At 35.4% G+C, this 20,969-nt stretch overlaps 1 protein-coding gene across 2 annotated transcripts in view; it reads right to left on the bottom strand.

The window, feature by feature from the left end:
• Positions 1 to 20,969, bottom strand: part of SPAG16 (sperm associated antigen 16) — a gene marked incomplete at both ends in the record, with an annotated part of 714,501 nt that overhangs the window by 383,591 nt on the left and 309,941 nt on the right. For both annotated transcript variants that reach the window (XM_084253918.1, XM_084253919.1), the window contains one exon: positions 757 to 900. In XM_084253918.1, coding sequence (XP_084110044.1) covers positions 757 to 900 — 144 coding nt within the window. The remainder of the gene's footprint in view (positions 1 to 756; positions 901 to 20,969) is intronic.

Raw genomic sequence — 20,969 nt, 5'->3', positions numbered from 1 at the left:
CTCTTGAGTGTCACTGAAATTTTAAAGAAACTGATCACTACCATCTGATCCTTTTTGGTAGACAACTAAATTCTAAAAGCAAAACTTGCAAGATTAACAGCAGCAAAGTAAACATGGTCATACATTACTGACTAGAAATCTGTGTGCCTTGTCAGAGCTTGTGAATACAAGAAACATTAATAATACTTGTCCTGAAAAGCTTATGACTTTTGCTAAATGCATCAGCATGTGGACTGTTTTACATGTACCAAGCATCAAACTCAATCAATCTAGAGTCAATACAATGAAATCCAAAAGAGCATTTATCTACACATTTTGAGATTCAGGAGAAGGCTGCGGAGAGCAAAGTGTCATTAAAAATATACAGTTTTATTTACATGAGAAGAATAAATCCTAGATACCTAATGTTCAGCACTGAACTTAAATTTATATACTTTAATATCTGTTTTTATACTTTATATACTCTAAAATTTGATTAGAGCAAAGATCTTATATTAATTATTCTTAGCATCATTATCAAGGAAGTGAGTAAAAGGAAACATATGGAGCAGATAGGCATATTTATGGTACAAATTATGGTGAAGGTCCCAAGGCAGTATATTTATCTCCTTACCAAACTTTACATATTAGTTGTATACTTTTAGTATGTTAATCATGTGTCCATAAAATGCCTCTAAAAACAGCACAGTGAAGAAACAGAGTAAACAAGTGCATTTTCTAGAGATTAGCTTCATTCAGGGAGTTATAGGCACTGACCTGGAATGGAAGCAGCAGCCTGAAAGCCAATCAGTGTGACCGGATCCCGTGAGAAGCACATTGCCTTTGGGGAGACCCACCATCTTCCAGAGGTGGTCCTCTCCACAGGTGACTAGGATGTCTTTGTGGGGGTGCATGACAATGCTGCAGAGGAAGAGAGAAGAGACAGTCACAGGGGGATTATCATGAATGGTGTCACATTCTAAATAAATGAAGCACAATAATTCTTTCCAATCAGCAAGGCAGCACAGTTCATAGGGAGCTATCATGGAAGTCAGAGGAACCAGGTTCTATGCCCTGGTTATAGTTCTACAGTTCCAACACTAGAGCTTTCTGATCATAATCAACCTAATTAATTAACTTTACTCGATCTCAGATTCCTAGCTTTCAAAATAAGATGGGCTGATTTAGGTGATGGCTCATGTTTAATTTTGGTGTGCAAACAGTGATTCTGCTTTTCCTTTTATGTAGAAAAAGTTATGCCAATAATAATGTGGTGTCAGATTACTTGGACCAGCAGCCACACTTACTACAAAAATCAAAATTCTTGTCAGAATACAGCATATCTTATATCACGTATTACCCAGGAAAAGATGATGAATCATAACCATATTATCATAGTTCTATAATAAATACTATAAATGAAACATTAACTCTCTGGCCCACTATATACACAAAGCAAAGAAGCTCAAATTCTGTGCTAATACACCACTTAAATTGGCTTCAGTCAATGCACAGTACACAAATTGTGGTAATGAATTCAGGGTGCATAAGGCAATTCCCACTCTATAAAGGCACAGAGAGAAATGAGAAAGATGTAAAATTAATGATTAACACATTAAGCTGTATTATTTGAACCAGACTATGATCACTGTGGCTATTTAAATACTGGAGCTAAACCATTCTAAAATCAAGAGTCTGCAAGGTTAATGCCTGATATTTTATCTATGGCAATGCTTTAATCTTATTTATATAGAGTTTCATCTGTGAATGTAACAGGAACAAATGTGACCAATGTTAAACACTTATTAGAAGACAACCTAAACGTTAGTAAGAAATCATTCAGTTTCAACATAGTCATCTCAAACCAACGATATAATGTATTTACTTGACTATTTTGTAAAGTAAAATGACAACTCCTTTCTCCTGAAATATAGACTTCAGGAAATCAATTCCCAGTGACACCATGTTTAGTCCATATCTCAGAATATACCCTGTAACTCCAGGAATACAATAAAGCAAAACTTTTCTCATTATTGTTCCCTTCCACTAATACCAGTAAGTTCCAAACATTTGAACTGGAAAATCATTTCCTTGCATTACATCTATACAGTCTGGAAATGTGTTGAGATCCAAAAGTGTTGGGAACATTCAAATCACAAACAAGTAACCATTAAGAGCAGGACCTTCTTTCTAAGTGAATCATTGTTTCATTTTTCCCCCCAGCACATGCAGCTCAAAATAAACACCACAGAAGGGAAATTATTTATTTTGCAATTCATCATAATGTTGGTTTGTGACTTTCAGAAGACCAATTCAGGAAATGAATTTATTACAGCTCCAACTGGGTAGACGATACATTTATAGAACTTAATTAGAAGAAAAATATGGTGAGAGGTAAAAAATGTCAGATTGAAATGAATTCTATATTCAAATACACATAAGAAGGCAAACCAAATCCTGGAAGCTACTGAGTATGATGTATGTTGGCTCACAGCTTTCCTGGCAGACACATGCACACTTGACTAGATGATAAATTACCCTCTTTAAGTCAAGATAACTAAAATCATTGATGTCTTTACGAACTTTGAAAGATAAGTTTCCAAAATGACTTTTGTGAGGGGAACTATTTGTAGAAGTTAAAGAAAAAAAAATAAACACAATTCCATTGGTGGCTAATCAGTTTTGGATATTTTTTTCAGATTCCTCATTTCTGTCTCCTTGAAGACACCTCCATGGCAACCTTTAATGTCCTCTTCCACTTGGCATGGGCTGCACCTACTAGTGACACTAGTGTATTTGCCATATTATTACTTTCCCAACACTGATTTTTTTAATATCTCTATTAATGATAATTTTTTCTAGTCATTGTGGACAAACTTCATTCAAATATATTTTCTTTAAATCATACAATATCAATATTTGAATTAATTTTTTTAACTTAATCCATGAAATGGTCTTTAAGTGAATAAAAATATTTGCAAAAGCTATAGGAGGGGACTTAAGACTTTAATAACAATCAATTAACAAATTGCAAATATTGAATGAGTACATCAGTAAAGACTGAGTCATACCAGCAAAGACCTCTAGTCAGGAGTTGCAAATCCCAACTCACATTACTCCCTATGGGCGATGATTAAGATGGGGAATGCAGGCTAAAGGTCAGGGACCAGAAATAATTTCCCAGATACAGAAGTTTAATGGTATTATCAACTCTATAATGAGACATTGGAATCTGAAATCCTCTTCCCCTATTTCATCCTTGTCATCATCATCATGCTTATGATCAGCAATGTCATCAAATGGCAATGCTATTAACATTGTTTGATAACTTAATGTGTACCAGAACTTGTACTATGTGCTTAACTCTCACAATAGTGGAATAAAAATTCTGGAGGAAAGGTTTTACATCTGTTGCTGGCCATTTAATTGTTATATACACAACCCAAAAAGTAGTTGGCACATAGTAGCTATTCAATAAATGTGCGTCAAATACCTGACTGAGTGATTAGCCCTATTAATTTTGTCATTTTTATGACTAAGTAAACAGAGTTTGAGATATTATGTAAACTACTCAAGTTCACATTTGATGCCTCAGTTCTGTAGCCAGTCACCCAAGGGTTAGTTTTTCAGCTTGTCTTTATCAGACTATTAATTTGGTTACTTTATATTTCACATATTAGTGACACCGAAGAAATTTAATTTATCCTCTTGTGCTAATATTATGAGCTTTCTATTGTATTCCAAGTTGTCAGAGGGCACTGACCTTTCATCTACCTATTTTCACAGTGTGCTCTGTAAAGTTTGAATCTAGAAGAATATTTAACTAGTATTGATTCCATAAACTTTTAACTCATTGAGAATTTCCCCAGTATATTCAGACCTCAATTTTTATTTTTCTGCTTATCACTCAGTTTCTTGAAGAAGCTAAAAGAGCAATAACTAAATAGGTATAGAAATCAGTTTTTGATCTCCAAATTACATGCATTAACATATTTAATGGTTATTATACCCCTAAGGATTAAGTCTATTCTCATCATTCAGTAGACAGGATACTTCATTAGAGGTTGAGTGTTTAAGGTCACAAAACCAAGGAGTAGCAAAGCCAAAATAGATTTAAAAATAACAATTGAGAAAAAAAAAATTAGTGTGTAAAGTAAAATGTTTTCTGCAAAGAGCTAGACAGTAAATATTTCAGGCTTATAGATCTGATAGTTTCTGTCATAACTCATCAATTCAGCCATTGTAGCATTAAACAGCAATGCACAAAACTTAAGTGAATGAGCAGGGCTGTGTTCCAGTAAAGCTTGACTTACAAAACCAGGTGGTGGATTGGATTTGGTCTTTGGGTCTGAGTTTGCCTAACCTACTCCAGAGCATTTGAACTGCATGAAGTAGATTAGAATTTAAGAGAGTGGACTCCAGAATAAGGATGAGTTTGAACTCTTACTCACATCTACTCGTTAGACATCCTAGATAAGTTACTTCACTAGCCTTTTCCTCAGGTTCCTTGTCTGAAAGATGGGATGAAAATAGTATTGACTTCCCTCAAGTTTTGTTTTTGAATTGAGTAAAGTAAAATGTTTACTTTACTCCATGTACAATCCATGCACAGCACTTAGAACAGTATTAGACACAAAGTGAAAACTCAGTGAACAGTAGCATAGTACAGAAAGACAGAGTTCCCGGGGCCAGCCTTCTCATATTTAAATGTTGGCCTCTAACTTCCTAGCTGATTACACCGCACAAACTCTCAGCCTCAGTTTTCTTAAATGTGAGGAGTTAATAATATAATTAATAAGCATGCTGTATTGTGGGGTTAAGATAAGCTGATGTAAGTAATATAGGTGAAACAATATCTAAACATGAATGTTATGTAACTCAATGTTACTACACTTCATTGTCACCCAACCCTTGGAATAGGAAACTTCTATGATCCATACATGCCTCATTAAGAGATCATGGGTAGTACAATGCTTAAAATTATACCTATTTAGAGAAAAGTAGTGTTCTGTAAGGTTCTCATAGACAAAGGACATTTCTGGATTTTATTTGACATTAAACCCTCTGGAGAGAATGCAACCCCTGTATTTAATACTTCTACACATTAATATACAGAAGTTTTATGGTTTTCAAGAATGCATGGAAGGAAATGGTGGACAGGACGCACATATGGACTCCTGTCCCTGTCTTTGTGTATACATCTGGCAAGTATGTATGAGGTAGATGCTGGCCCTGGGGGTTAGTGAGGGGTGTCCTCTGCTAGGCTTCTGGCATGCTTTGAGGGAGAGAGCACAATTTCCCCCTCAAGCTCTTTCCACAAAGCTCTTGCAATCATAGAATAACTTTCCTTCTGAAAGATGTCTTCCTGGAGTTCTAATTAATAAGAACAATGAACTCTTACTAAATATCTTCCTGGCAGCTGCCCTAAGTGGCACAAAGTCATTGTACTCTAAACTCTGAATATAAGCTTTCTGCTTGCCTTTAACTTACTATTAATTATAATTACAAGATTCGAAGACAAAGGCCCTGTCACCTTATTCCTAAGTTAATAAGCTTGTGACTTGGGTGAAAATAGTACAGGAAAACATCTTAAGGACTCAAAAAAAGAAAATATGGATGAATGCTTATCTTCTTTCTTAAGTCATGTCCTGATGAAGTATCCATAGAATGTTTTGTTAAACAACACACTACTAGACATGTTACATAAAATATTATGTTCTCGCAGAGATTTTGTCCCTTTTACAACAGGACACTTTCCTTATAATAGACTACATGATATATACTTCAAAAACTCTCCTAATTGAAATTGTTCTTTCCAGTAGTGGCATTACACAAGGATATTTTGGAGGGAATTTGTGTAGGTGTATGGCGAACACTATTAATTATCAGTAGAGTTGGTGACATAAGCACCAGCATTAGACTTTTCAAAGAGAAGAATTAATCTAAAAAAAGATTGTCACAAGAAAGACTAATTAGATACCCCTGTCTTCACTTTAGATTATTCAGCATTGTAAATGTTTCCTTCACTTTGGTTCACAGGCTTTAATTATTTCTATTGCAGAAAATGCTCAGTGGTCTGAAAATGAATCAATATCAAGATGTGTGCCCTATGAACATTAGGTGACCACTTATCTGCTAGCCCTTAAGGACAGCACACAGTCATGCATTATATATGTCTTTAGCCCGCGCACCAGGCCAAATATATATCAAAACTTGTCTGACTGATGCTCAGCTAATGACCACATCTTCTATCTGGATATGCATGAGGATTTATAAAACACTCTAAAATGCAACTTCCTTTCATTATGTTAGCAAAAAAAGCATCAAGAGATGACATTGTAATGAGCAAAACAGACAGAGCCTTCACTCCTGAAGAGTTCACATATGAACGGCAGGAAAGAAACAGCAAAACTAAAATAACTAGACAAAATAATCCAGCTATAATGAAAACATAACTAAGTGATATGACAATGCTTTGGGGGAAATGTGATCTTCTGTGAGGTTTTGAGAGGAGTCTTCAGTGAAGATGTGACATTCTGCCTTGGTTTAGAAAGAACATCTTTATGTTCATCTAAAGGCACAGGTGTGAAAATACTAAGGCTGAAATGAGGTGGTGTGATCAGGGGACCAAAGGAAGACCTGAGTGACTGCAGAGATCAGGCAGAGGGGACTTTTCTGAGGCTGGAGGAGGAGCAGGAAGAGGACAAGGACCATATCATGTAGCGTTTCACAAACTGAGGAACAAAGACCGAAATGTTTCCAAAGATCATTGGATGGTTTTAAGTAAGAGAATGATAGGTGATTATTATTTAAATGCTCTTTAGCTTCCATCCAAAAATAAGAAAGGGGAAAGCAAGAGAAGAAAGCAGGACATTGGCTAGGAGTGTACAGTCCTAACAGCAGTGGTGACAAGAATAGTGGCTTTAGCTCCACTTAAAACAGAGCTCCTCATTATTATGACAGAATTTTAGTATATTAATATTTTCACCACTATCTTTAGGAAAAGGCAAATCATAGCTGTTCTCACCAATAAAAATATTAAATAATTAAGTGTATTTTTAAAAATGCCAAATAAAATGGAGCTAAAGGTATAAAACAAATGTGAACACAAAACAATTAGCAATCTGTCAAAATAAAATACTGGGTTTGATCCATTTTCAGAAGTCAGCTCAGAAGTTTAGGAAAAACTGAAATCTGAATACTAACACTTTAAATTATAATATTTAATATACTTATAGATTTATTCAATGCAGATTTTTATTTATATATTGTCGGGATCTGGAAAGTAGGACCTTCTCTTCATTTTCACTATATAGGACATTTTCACAGTTTATGGGGTTAATGTCTCCATTTTCTTTTCTTTTCCAGTGTTCTTCCAACTTTATATGTACAATAAATTTGGCACAGAGTGGGGTGCCAACTAGTCACCCTCTTGCCTTGCTACCTTGAGGGCCTTGCTGATTTCAATCATCAGCAAGCTAAGAGGCAAATGAGACTGGGAGCATTTTCAGGCTTTCTGGGGGGTAGAAGTCACAGGAGGTCATTTAAATACTCAGTAGATACTGTAATTCAAAAGCCCACTTATCAAAAGAACAAATTCACCTAAGTTATATGTAACATTTTGTCATTTCATCAATTTACAAAATCAACCCTAATCCTTCTTAGCACAATATAAACTGTTGGTCTTTCTCAAGAACCCCATATAAAGAAGCAGTTTCAAACAACTTTACAAAAACTATGTTTTATTCTTAAATTAGGTAGCACTACCTACACTTTCAAGTTTTAACTTGATTCCAAATATAACTAGTCCTCCAGGAAAAGTTTGAAGGTTGGATTAAGTTAAATTCTTGCTAATCTTATAATTAAATCAACTACTAATAAATAAGGATGATAATATTTTGTAACTTCTATATCCTAATATAAATGTTCCTGTAAGATTTGTAGACCTGCATTTTTATAAGAAAATTTCCCCCAAATACACCTATAAATGTAAAATTTTTCTTTCCACTTCCACTCAAACGGAAAGTCAACATATCTGCAAGTATGCAATCTAATGATCTTCCAGAATGCACTAACCTCATCTACACAGCTGCCTGCATATCTTTGTTTCACTGGATTGGTGGGGCTTCTGCTTTGGTAAGTGCGCCCCAGGCCATTTCTCAATTATCTTCCAAGTGAAAATTCTTAAGACCCGAGGGCCAGTGATCTTGGACAAAAGTCATTTAACTTTATTTTGCTTTTTTCCTTCAAATAAGATGATGTGATATCATTTATCTTGTTTCCTTCACTCTTGCAGGAATCAAATTAACAAAAACTTAGCAAAGGATAATCAATCTGAATAATATCTTTTCCTCTTTCTCCAGAATTTACTTCTATGTTCAAGAGAGACCATTTCAAAATAGATAACTAAATGATATTTATAAACTGAAATGACAGGAAAAGCAGGCCCCACTATTTCATTAAATGTGGTGAGGAAAATCAAGGTTAATCACATCCAGATTTACCAAAGTATCTCCTGCTACCTTAGCAGCTGAACATTTTATGCTCTGTAGTTTTATGCATACAGTGGTTCATGTTATGAAATTGCTGTAGTTCTTATGGTTTATCATACAAAGGTACATTACACATTTATGTTTTTTAAGAATTTCAACAATAAAATTTATTTGGTTATTTCATGTTTCAGCAATTTACAAGAATTCTGTGTAGTTATGAACATAAAATTTTCCATTTCATGTCTCCTTAGTGTATTAGTGGCACAGAGCAGATGCTTTTCTAAGATAAAGTAATAGTTCCCCAAGGGAAGAGCTTTATCCTGGAAAATCTCTTTTCCAGAGGAAAATTTAGAAATATGACCTATATCTAACCTAGGAATAATTGGAAGTATTACTATGTAAGACATAAAATTAAGGTAAATTTACATGTTGAAGTATAATGTAGAATTCTATTATGAATTTGACTTAATTTAATAGAAATCAACAAACCAATATGATGATTGTGATAATCTTTAATTATTGACAACTTGCTTTTTGTTACCTAATTGAGAAATAAATTAGGAAACCAAAATTAATTACTTATGGTCCTTTTACTTTTGAGGAGAACTGAGTAGAATATAGTACTTTTTTTACAAAATTTTGGCATGTAAGAGACATGTATTAAAATCATCATGTTTTATAAACAATTCACAATCTTAATCTTCATATTAAAATATAAACTAAGACTGAATCACATCATCCTGCTTCTTGCATCAGAGGCAAGTGAGAGAAGTAACAGGACAAGAAAAGGGAACTGACTGAGCTGGGCACTCAATGATTGTTAGCTGGAGATGTCAGCCAGGAGATTCTGAGGAGCTGCAGTGAGTGAGCCCCCATTCCTGTCCAGTGGATGGAAGGATGAAGGGCTAGGAATAAGAACTGAGATGTTGAAAAAAAATCTCCATAAAGAAGCTAAAAAACACAAAGTAAGTTGAATTTAGGGTTGGCAGCCAGACATATACAGCCACAACTGATGAATGCAATGAAAAGTTTAAAATGTGGAAGTAGGTAGCAAATTGAGCTAAGATAAGAAGTGATAAACACATAAGCATTGGGACATAAATCCTAAAGAGGGAACTGGTTTGCCAAAAATGAGTTCAAACAATGGCAGATTAATAAAAGCAAGTAACAATCAAGGAATGGGCCTGGTGATTTGCCATGTAGTAAGATGCTGCTTCATTTGTCTTTTATTTCCATGCATTTGTCTCTGCATATTAAATGCTGCTGACATCTTCCTTTTTCTACTCCACTTGAAAAAAGCAAGAATAAAGAGGTGTCTATTGACTCCCTGTTCTATTCCCAACTATCCACTATGGGTAAGAAAAGAGAACAGAGGGAATAATTCTAGCAGTATCCTGCCACAATCTTGGGTAAAAGTTGGAGCTTCTATTTTTACCTGCTCAATATTACAATCACTTAGAACAGGAACAGCTCCACAGATATTCAATTCCATGATTTATTATGTTCCCTGAGTACTACCAAATTCAGTGGGAGATATAAAAAGTTTGCACCAGCCCCAATCTCTAAAGCACACAGTATACTCAACTTTCCTTTTATAAATAAAGTCAAATGACTTTCCTTATTGCAGTACTCAAAGTCTGCAGCACCAAACCCCTCAAAATGACCCAATGCTTCCCCTATACCATATGGCTCTGCCTCCAGTAATTTCACATTGTATTTGTGTGTGTATATGCGTGCATGTGCACACATATGCCTCTGTTCTCTTTTCTTACCCAAAGTGGATAATTGTGTGTGTGTGCACGTGTGTGTCTGTGTGGTTTACATTTTAACATTTGAATGTCCTTAACAAGGAGAGGAGATCTCACTGTAAGGGTACTAGTTTGCTGCAATATTTATTGACTCTTTATTCCCCTGGCCTACTTAACTTTCTCCTGTGTGCTGTTATCCATTCTTTACCTCAATCATGTAATTATAACAATGCACAAGAGTCTGTTTCTGTGTGCTTGCATGCTCTGCTTTATCTCTTCTAAATATAAGGATTCAGTGACCTGTAAAATATCATCTGATTTAATAACTTCACTTATTTTAATTCTACTTGATTATCTTTCTATCCTCTTACTCAATAGATCAACCACTTCCCTGCCCAAACTGTTATGAACTATGAACAATCTACAACTTTTACAAATGCTCAAAATAAGTAACAATATTATGATTTCATATATTATAATTTATTTATTTATTTAAGATTTATTTTTTTTCCTGGAAATCATTTTTTTTTTTTAAATAATAAATTTTATTGTTATATTCCCCATACAATTGCAACCCCCCATTCTGACCCCAATCCCTCCCCTCCCGCCCCTCACCCCCCAAAAAGTGTCTCTGGTTCATAGTATTTCGTTGATTTTGATTTTCACTTTCTTATAGTTATTCATTTTCCAGGTCTCTTATTTAAGTTTTCTAGATTCCTGCTAGAATTCCGGTATTTTTCTTTTTCTTTTTGGCTTATTTCGCTGAGCATGACCCCTTCCAGCACCATCCATGTTGCTGCAAATTGCATGTGTTTATCTTTTTTGAATGCTGAGTAATATTCCATGGTATATATGTACCACATCTTCTTGATCCAGTCATCTATTTTTGGGCATTTGGGCTGTTTCCAAATAGTGCTGCTATAAACATAGTAAATAGTGCTGCTATAAACATAGGGGTGCAGGTGTTCTTTGGAATTGATGTTTCTGTGTCCTTTGGGTAAATACCTAGGAGTGGAATTGCTGGATCATATGGAAGCTCTATGTTTAGTAGGTCCAGAAATCTCACACAGCTCTCCATAGTGGTTGGACCAGTTTGCACTCCCACCAACAGTGCAGAAGAGTTCCTTTTTCTCCACAACCTTGCCAACATTTGTTGTTGCTAGTTTTTTAATATGTGCCATTCTCACTGGTGTAAGATGGTATCTTATGGTAGTTTTGATTTGCATTTCCCTGATTACAAGTGATGTTGAACATTTTTTCATATGCCTGTTGGCCATTTGCACTTCCTCTTCAGAGAAGTTTCTTTTTAGCTCTTCTGCCCATTTTTTGACTGGATTATTTTCTTTGTTGTTGTTGAGTCTCATCAACTCTTTGCAAATTTTTGTGATCAGTCCTTTATCATTAGTGTTGGGTGCAAAAATGTTCTCCCAGTTGGTGGGGTTTCTCTTTGTTTTTGTTATTGTCTCTTTTGCTGTGCAGAAGCTCTTTAATTTGATGTAGTGCCAGCTGTTTATCTTTGCCTTCACTATCACTGCTTTGGGTGATGTGTCTGTAAAGATGTCTTTGATGTGAATATCACATAGTGTTTTGCCTATATTTCCTTCTATATATTTTATGGTTTCAGGTCTTATGTCTAGTTCTTTAATCCATTTTGAGTTGATTTTTGTATATGGTGTGAGGTGGTGGTCAAGCTTCATTCTTTTGCATGTAGCAACCCAGTTTTCCCAGCACCATTTATTGAACAAACTTTCTTTGCTCCAATGCATAGTCTTTGCTCCTTTGTCAAAGATTAGTTGACCATATATTTATTTATTTATACAAGCACTGGGGTACAGTCAGAAGTACAGGAGGGTGAGAGAATTCACCAGAGCCAGAGCAGGGAGCAGAACAGGCCGACTGACGATATACACTGCTGAAGGGAGCAGCAGGCACAGAAGGAGAGGTCTGTTGCGCCATGTGGGACCCTCGCCTGGCGGCTGGGGATCGAACCGGTGCTACTGAGGCTGTGGGCAGCTTCGCAACCCAGCGCTCAACCGTTGTGCCACAGGGGAGGTCCTCAAATATTATAATTTATTTATTTATTTATTTTTTATAGGTCTTTCACTACCTTTGTTAGGTTTATTCCTAGTTATTTAATATTTTTTTAATTTTAATTTTATTTTTATATTCCCCATACAATTGCAACCCCCTTATTTTGACCCCAATCCCTCCTTTCCTCACCCCCCACCCCCCATAGAGTGAGTGAGACCATCCAGTATTTTTCTTTTTCTTTCTGGCTTATTTCGCTGAGCATGATCCCTTCCAAGTGGGTGGCAAGAGAGGTCTGCACGCCATGTGGGACCCTTGCCTGGCTGCCGGGGATCGAACCGGCCCTGCAGAGGCTGCAGGCAGCTTTGCAACCCAGCGCTCAACCACTGCGCCACCAGGGAGGCCCAGATGTATGATCCTTTTTTTTTTTTTTTTGGCATGATCCTGTTAAGTATCTTGAAATCAGTTTGCTATGATTTTATTGAGGATTTTTGTATCTATACTCTTAGATGGATCAGTAATATTGATCCATCGTTTTCTTTTTTTTTTAAATTTTTTAATAATAAATTTTATTGTTATATTCCCCATACAATTGCAGCCCCCCCATTCTGACCCCAATCCCTCCCCTCCCACCCCCGCCCCCCTAAAAGTGTCTCTGGTTCATAGTTTTTTGTTGATTTTGATTTTCACTTTCTTATAGTTATTCATTTTCCTGGTCCCTTATTTAAGTTTTCTAGATTCCTGCTATGAGTGAGACCATCCGGTATTTTTCTTTTTCTTTTTGGCTTATTTCGCTGAGCATGATCCCTTCCAGCGCCATCCATGTTGCTGCAAACTACCTCACACCATACACAAAAATCAACTCAAAATGGATTAAAGAACTAGACATAAGACCTGAAACCATAAAATATATAGAAGGAAATATAGGTGAAACACTACGTGATTTGCACATCAAAGACATCTTTACAGACACATCACCCAAAGCAGTGATAGTGAAGGCAAAGATAAACAGCTGGGACTACATCAAATTAAAGAGCTTCTGCACAGCAAAAGAGACAATAACAAAAACAAAGAGAAACCCCACCAACTGGGAGAACATTTTTGCACCCAACACTAATGATAAAGGACTGATCACAAAAATCTGCAAAGAGCTGATGAGACTCAACAACAACAAAGAAAATAATCCAGTCAAAAAATGGGCAGAAGAGCTAAAAAGAAACTTCTCTGAAGAGGAAATGCAAAGGGCCAACAGGCATATGAAAAAATGTTCAACATCACTTGCCATCAGGGAAATGCAAATCAAAACTACCATGAGATACCATCTTACACCAGTGAGAATGGCACATATTAAAAAAACTAGCAACAACAAATGCTGGCGAGGGTGTGGAGAAAAAGGAACTCTTCTACACTGTTGGTGGGAGTGCAAACTGGTCCAACCACTGTGGAAAGCTGTGTGGAGATTTCTGGACCTACTAAACATAGAGCTTCCATATGATCCAGCAATTTCACTCCTAGGTATTTACCCAAAGGACACAGATACATCAATTCCAAAGAACACCTGCACCCCTATGTTTATAGCAGCACTGTTTACAATAGCTAAGCTTTGGAAACAACCCAAATGCCCAAAAATAGATGACTGGATCAAGAAGATGTGGTCCATATATACCATGGAATATTACTCAGCATTCAAAAAAAATATTATAATTTAAAAGATTGTTTGAGGAAAGCATCTCATTAAGCTTTGTGTTTTTAATGAGAAATTTCCTTTAAACCTCTATCCACCTTTAGTGTACTCATGAGGAGGAAGGAATAACTTATCTGTATGGGTTTGGAATAAAAAGTTAGTTTTACAATAGTCCTCTCCCAGTTTCTCTCTCTTCTCTGGGGCAGTCTTTCTGAAGTGATTACATTTCAACTGCTCTGTGTTGAACGCTACAAAGATAGGTCTCTGTTAAAAGCCAACTATCATTTGGCACTTTCCATGCCTCCCTAGGTTACCTATTTATAAAAGTGAAGTAGAAAGTCTATGGTGGCTATATATCAAAATATCCCACAAATCCAGTTTTTATCAGTAAAAGCTAATATTTTATCTCCATCTTTCAGAGTCCTGTGTTCAGAGTCCTTGACTTGATCAAGGGAAGAGGCTATTTATTGGTTCCCTGAATTCCAAATTCTGAGCAAAACATAAGCACCATCATTTGGAAGACTAACAAAAGAGGGTTTTTATAATCTTGGAGCAGGTTGGATTTGAGTCTAGTAGTTTTAGGTAGCTCTTACTATGCCTTGTGCTTTTAGGCTTGCTACTGCTTTTATAGATATGTAGATGGTTCTGACTAATATGGGCCAAGTAGAAGGGCTCACAGCCATGGATTGTGTGGTTCTCTGTAACTGGCCTCATGAAATACTTTCTCAAACAATGTGTAACATTAAAGTGAAAAAATCAGCTTTTTACTAGAAATAACTTGTAGGAAAATAAACTTTGTTGAGGTATATAAGAAACAGGTCTTTCCCCCTCTGTTATTTTCTTAGGACTTCTAAAATAATGTTCTCCAAACTTTAAACAAGTGTCCTGGGTTACAGGTCCATTTATTTCCACATTTCTAGAACATAAATGTTGGGGAATTAAATAATATTTAAATTAAATTATACACAAAGCATATAGGAAAGCATCTGTCATATATTAGGCACTGAATTAAATATATTATTTTTTTCCTTATTTTCATACTTATGAATCATTCTCAAATTTCTTAGCAAACTTATTTTTCAAATTTTAAACTTGATAATAACTGGATTTTTAAAAATCATTTTATGGCAGTAATTTTGTGTTTTAAAGGTATCAAATCTCCCCCTTCAGGGTCACCACACGACACCCACAATCAAGCACCCATGGTCCTCTCCCATAGTCTACTGGGCTCCCTCCCCAATTTTGTTCTGGCTCTTCCCCTTTCCTCTGCTAGTCAGATTTCTAGGGTTTGTTATTGATTTGGCTTTATCTGTCCTTTGCTTCCCCCACCCCAATAATCTTCATATAAGTAACACTATGCAGCATCTGTCTTCCTCTTTCTGACTTATTTTACTTAGCATGATCCCCTCCAGTTCCATTCATGTTGTTACAAATGGAGTGAGTTTATTTTTTTAATAGTTGAGCAGTATTTCATTCTTTATATATACCACATCTTCCTGAAACACTCAACTGTTTTTTGGGCAATTAGTTTGTTTCCACAATTTGGCTATAATTGGATTTCAAACATCTCTTCAATTTATTTAATATATTAAGTCTTCAAACCTAAGCAACACTGAACTATATATAATAGTTTTTGACATGGGAGGAGTAAGAGAGTTCTCTTCAGGTGGTTTTGGCCTTTTAGTGCCAACTGGAAAAGTACACTCTAATAGAAGGGGTAAATGGATTCTTGCTTAATACCAGTCTATACAAAAAAATTGTCTTTATGGATTTCCCTCTAAGTTAGGTTATAGACAAAGGCTGTAAAAGATCCAAAAGTATTGATCAGTAAATTGTTGCCTGGATGTAACAGAATTGCTGGCTTTGTATTCCCTCTTCTGACAATAGTAAGGTATCTTTTTCCCTATCTTTGCTATGGCTAATCATAAGAATCACTGGCATTAACAAAGATAAAAGTCAAGAGTGGTGACAAATGCAATATACCTCTAATAATCTTGAAGTCATGTAAGAATTTATTTTAGGTAAATTAGTTTTGCCTTTCAGCTTTCTCTGGAAATACAAAAAATCAGTTATCATCAGGGAAATGTTTACCTCCACATCAACAGCAATTCATTTGCAGAAAGAGATGAACATACTACACTAACAAATTTTTCAGTGCTGTAATGTTCCACAATGTCTAGTTTTGGATATTAACAAAATGATACTTTGGCAAGCAAGGCATTATGTCTAATATAATTGTCTTCTGTTTCTAACAATTCACTTCTTAGTAAATGTCTCTAAATGGCAGGGCATATGCAATGCAATTGGATAACCAAATTACACATATATGTGTATATATGTATATGTATATTTGGGGAAATTACAAATATTTTATTTCTTATTATGAAATAAACCCATGTAAACAAAAAAAGATAAATAGCAAAAGTCTTTCAAGAAGACTGCTAGTAAATGTACTTTGAAAATATGCAGTAAGAATATAATATATGCATTGCAATAATAATCCACATTATTCAGATTAAATTCTTAAACCTCTTGCTTGTGTTACCAGTCCAATAGATGCTTCTTTTTATGAAGAATTATATTTTTTAAGATTATTAAATGTTGTCAGTTCAGGAAAGAAATGAAATTATAATCTTTAGAATAAAATTATTCAAACCCTTAATTCTTTGTTTATTACACTGTCATATGCTTTCCTATTTCATTAACCTTAATAAAAAGTTATTTAATACAGACCTAATTTTAAAAACTGTAGAAATGAACATGAATGCTTAATTACGATTTTAAAAATCATATAATTATATCCCATCACATTTTAGTGATTAAAATATTCTCTATTCAGAGAATGTAGATCCTAAAGAATTTAGTAATTCAAAGAATTTTTTTCTTATAAATATAACTCACATTTTAGTTAAATAAATATTTGTGTCACACTAAGGAAAAGTCCTAAAACAGTAAAGCACAGAATTTATTATGGGGTTTGAAGGTCTAACAATGCATGTATAATTTGGAACAATGAATATAGCTCTAATTACAGCCTACAAGAAAGAGTATTCCCTGTACTTAAAAAATAAGTCCTCAATTACCAAATAAGCTGCATTAAATTTCATTAACTTAACAATTTAACTCAAATTTAAATTGGAAAAATAATAATGAAACTTTGAAGATACATCAACAATTAAGTCAGAACTGCAAGCATGAGAAGAGAATGCTAAGACCATCCAAATTATTGTTAGTGATTTTCAAAGTTTTATGTCTACTTCGATTAAAGTGATTGTTTTAGTCATTTTATTAAGGAAAAATTTTTTTAAAAAATAATCACAAATGCCACCAAGTAGGCACACAATAGACCAAAGATGTAAAATAAATGAGAACCCTTATTTCTACTACAATCATGTGCAACAGCTAACTGCCCCTGTGCTTCATCAGCTTCCCAACAAGTGAAGACACAATTTTGCCAACGTAAGTCTGTCTTTACTTGTCCATTGCTCTTATCCACAATTGTCATGCTCAAGGCTATTCTTTTAGAGGTAGGGTACAGTATGACAAGAAGTATTTTTCTCTTTAAAGATAATCAACAACAACAACAACAAAGGCCCAGTAATAACCAAAAATCTCCATTATAGGAATTAATAGAAATGCAATATAACTATGAAAATTAGTTGGCAGGGCCTCCCTAGTAGTGCAAGGGATTAAGCACAGCACTATGAAGCAATCCACAGACTCTGCAGCACAAGTTCGATCCCTGGCCGGCCAGCGAGCAACCCACATGGCCCAGCAGACCTCTCCTGACTCGCCCGCTGTTGCCCTCAGCAGTGTACTTCAGTCAGTTTGCCTGTTCTGTTCTCCACTCTGTCTCTGGTGAATCCTCTCACCCCCTGCAACTCTGGCCTATACCCCAGCTCTTGTATCCATAAATAAATAAATCTTCAAAAAAAATTAGCTGGCAGTAAATGAACCTCACCCAAGCCATAAAGTCTACTTCTGATATTAGCAAAGGCTATGTTTGCAGACTAAGAAAAACGTGCTTCTGTCTTAGCACCTGCTGGTTTCCAGTGTCCTTAGCCAAGCCACTACTCTCCGACATACAAACAGGCACAACAGCTCACTCTATACTTCACAAACTTACTGTTTTGCTTCAGCTTCTTAGTGGCAGTTCATTCCTCCTTAAGACATACTCTGCCCTCTTGCCATTCACCAACCCCAGCAAGCACAGTGAAGTTTAGAAATCTGATCACAAATATTATTTCTTTCAAAGAAGTCTTTTTTGGTTTCCTCTAACTAGCGGTTCCCCCCCCCCCAATATTTGAACCTCTAGGGTAATTAGACATATATGGAATTTACCTTATTCTGCCTTAAATGGATTCTTTTATCAAAGGAGTGAAAAGAAATTCTAGAATTCCAGGTGATTTCCCAAGGTCCAACAATCACTATTTATTTCTCATTCATCTTTTAACTGATAATTTGATGATTTCTTATTAACAGGGAAACCAACACAAGAATCACGGACTGGGGAAAAAAGCAAGAGTTTGATTTCATTTTGTATAACTCAAGATCCTCAAGAACAAGCACCATCAATTTTAGGCCTCTTATCTAGTATACAGCCAGCTAGGCAGGAAAACATCTTCTGGAAGGTTTTGTTTCACTTGTCAAGGAATTGCCTCAATTCTTTTCTTCACTGGGTAGTGAGACTTGGCCTAAGCATGGTTATTATTAAATTTAAGTGATAAAAAATATAAATTCCTTCTCTATCTTAATTTTCTATCAGCATTTAAATGTGCTTTCTTAATTTCCAAGTGTGAAAAGATTATCCAAATTTCTAACAACAACAAAAAAGGTCTTCTTTCAGAAATCATCTGATTTAAAAGCCCAAAGGAACATCAGGAGTAATTGTGAGACTGAACTATAGAAAGCTTGCTGAGTATACAGTGTTCTCTTTAGAAACATGGCCAATAAAACTGTTCTTTTCCTACTTTTTCTATTTCTCTCTTCCTTTTCATTATAGGAAGAACCTTCCTTTTCATTTCCCCATCATCATCTCCCTTCTATGGACTTCAGTAGGCACTCACGAAATTCATTTCAAAAAAATGTTTTAAAAGGTAGTGCATGAGTAAGTGGGTGATTTCCACTATAGGTTTGTACTGTATACATTATAATCAACCTTTAAAATCACATGGTAGGATGCATGCCACACACTGGACACATTAACTTTTCCGCTATTAACTTTACAGCTGTGCAACAGCAACCTCACATTCTACTTTGTAAAGTATGTTCTCATTTAAGAAAATTTGCAATCCATACTAAAAAGATGTCATTTTAGAATTGGTCCTTTTGACTAGATGCTGTATGTGTGCAAGTACACAAGATGCTTTAGAACTTTGCAACTTGCTTAGTCTGAGTAAGTATAAAGATAAATTATTTAAATCATTGTTTTGTTTGAAATCTTGATAGGGAAAGTCTGTTGAGATATTAGACACTTTCTGTTTTCTTAGGAGTTATCTGTGACTCCAATAGTTTCTTCGAGGGGGGAGGGGCAAAGAGGTAAAAGAATAGAAAAGAGATTCATGAAAAAAATGTTTCCTCATCCATGGAGAGGGAAAGAATGCATTTTTACTACACTGCAAATATTTTCTTTTTGAATCAAAGAACAATAGTAAGAGACATAAAAAAACTCAACTAATAATACATTTGCTGACTATTCTCCATGTCTTTCTGCAAAAGCCCTATGCAGATGAACATTTTAAATACAATGCAGTTGAATTGTGGTATCTATGGTAGATACCATCCACCTTAATCCCTCATTTAAATTTGTATTTTGTAGACACTGAGGCTGGTTCACAATTTTACTTTTTTCTCTTTTGTTTTTTTACAGAATTTTATTTTCACTACAGAACTTTATAGTTGAACCACCTTCCTAGACTAGCTTGAGAATAATAGTGACAATGTTACTATTAGTAACCATGAACAAAACATAGTTTCCTTCAATAAGATTAATAGGCTGAAGTTCTAGGGAAGGAACTTTGCTGTCTATAAATGCAGGGATAAGGACAAAGCTCTTTGCTCTTTGTCTTTCGTTCTTATGCAATCATAGATGTGATGCCTCAAAGTACAAGGATATGGTTTGTAACTATGAAGACAAAAGCAACACATTAAGGATGACATTGTAGGAAGATAAAGAGAGTCCAATCCCATGATATGAGCCATTCTGCCAGTCAAACACAGACTGAGATATAGAAACTCGTGTGTTTAAATGGCTGTGAGTCATGTTGCTTCTTCAGCTGACTAGATCCTGATATTCAACTGGACACCTGAAAAGTGTGTGGCTTCATGTCAAAAACTAGAATGTGGAACTGCTCTAGTGAAGACGACACATGTTAAGCACCTAAGAATTTTAGGATAGAAAAATTCTGGTAATGTTGGTGGAATCTTTGCTCAGGTTGTCATAATCTATATTCAGATCACATACCTACCAACAGGATACATCAAAGTGTGCATACTGTGTGCCACTGTATTTTTTACAATGACTAATTTTCAAGTTTAGACTTGTTGGATACTCAACATTCACAATTCTACCACCTCGAGACACATAACTAAACACCACCTTCAAGTAAGGAGAATGGAAGATGCTGCTCGCATGGTCGCCACATACTCTCAAAGTAGCAGCAGCCAATTAAATGCACTTTGCACTTAACACCTGGCCACTGGTGCTCTTTCTTCTGCTTCAAAGCTTTTCAATGGTGCTCTTTTAAGAGAAATATAAACCGTTCCAAATTAATCATTAATGGGACCTAAGACTAGAGAAATGCTTTAAGCTGTTTAAAGGCTATGGATATTTGTGTCATTTCCTATTTTTTTAATGGAACTGGCTTTCTTTTATTTATTATGTTTATGAAGCTAATGTTAGTTTGCAACCCTATATATTTTAGAGATACAGGTTCACACCTCTACAAATGGATGTTAGCACACCATGTCTACCACCAATCCCCACCAATCCCCTACCCACGCCTCGTTAGGTCCCCTGGCTGCTTTGCTTCAATAGTT

The sequence above is a fragment of the Talpa europaea genome (assembly GCF_964194135.1).
Source record: "Talpa europaea genome assembly, chromosome: 1".
In the NCBI taxonomy this organism is placed as follows: Eukaryota; Metazoa; Chordata; class Mammalia; order Eulipotyphla; family Talpidae; genus Talpa; species Talpa europaea.
This window is presented reverse-complemented; position numbering and strand designations above follow the sequence as displayed.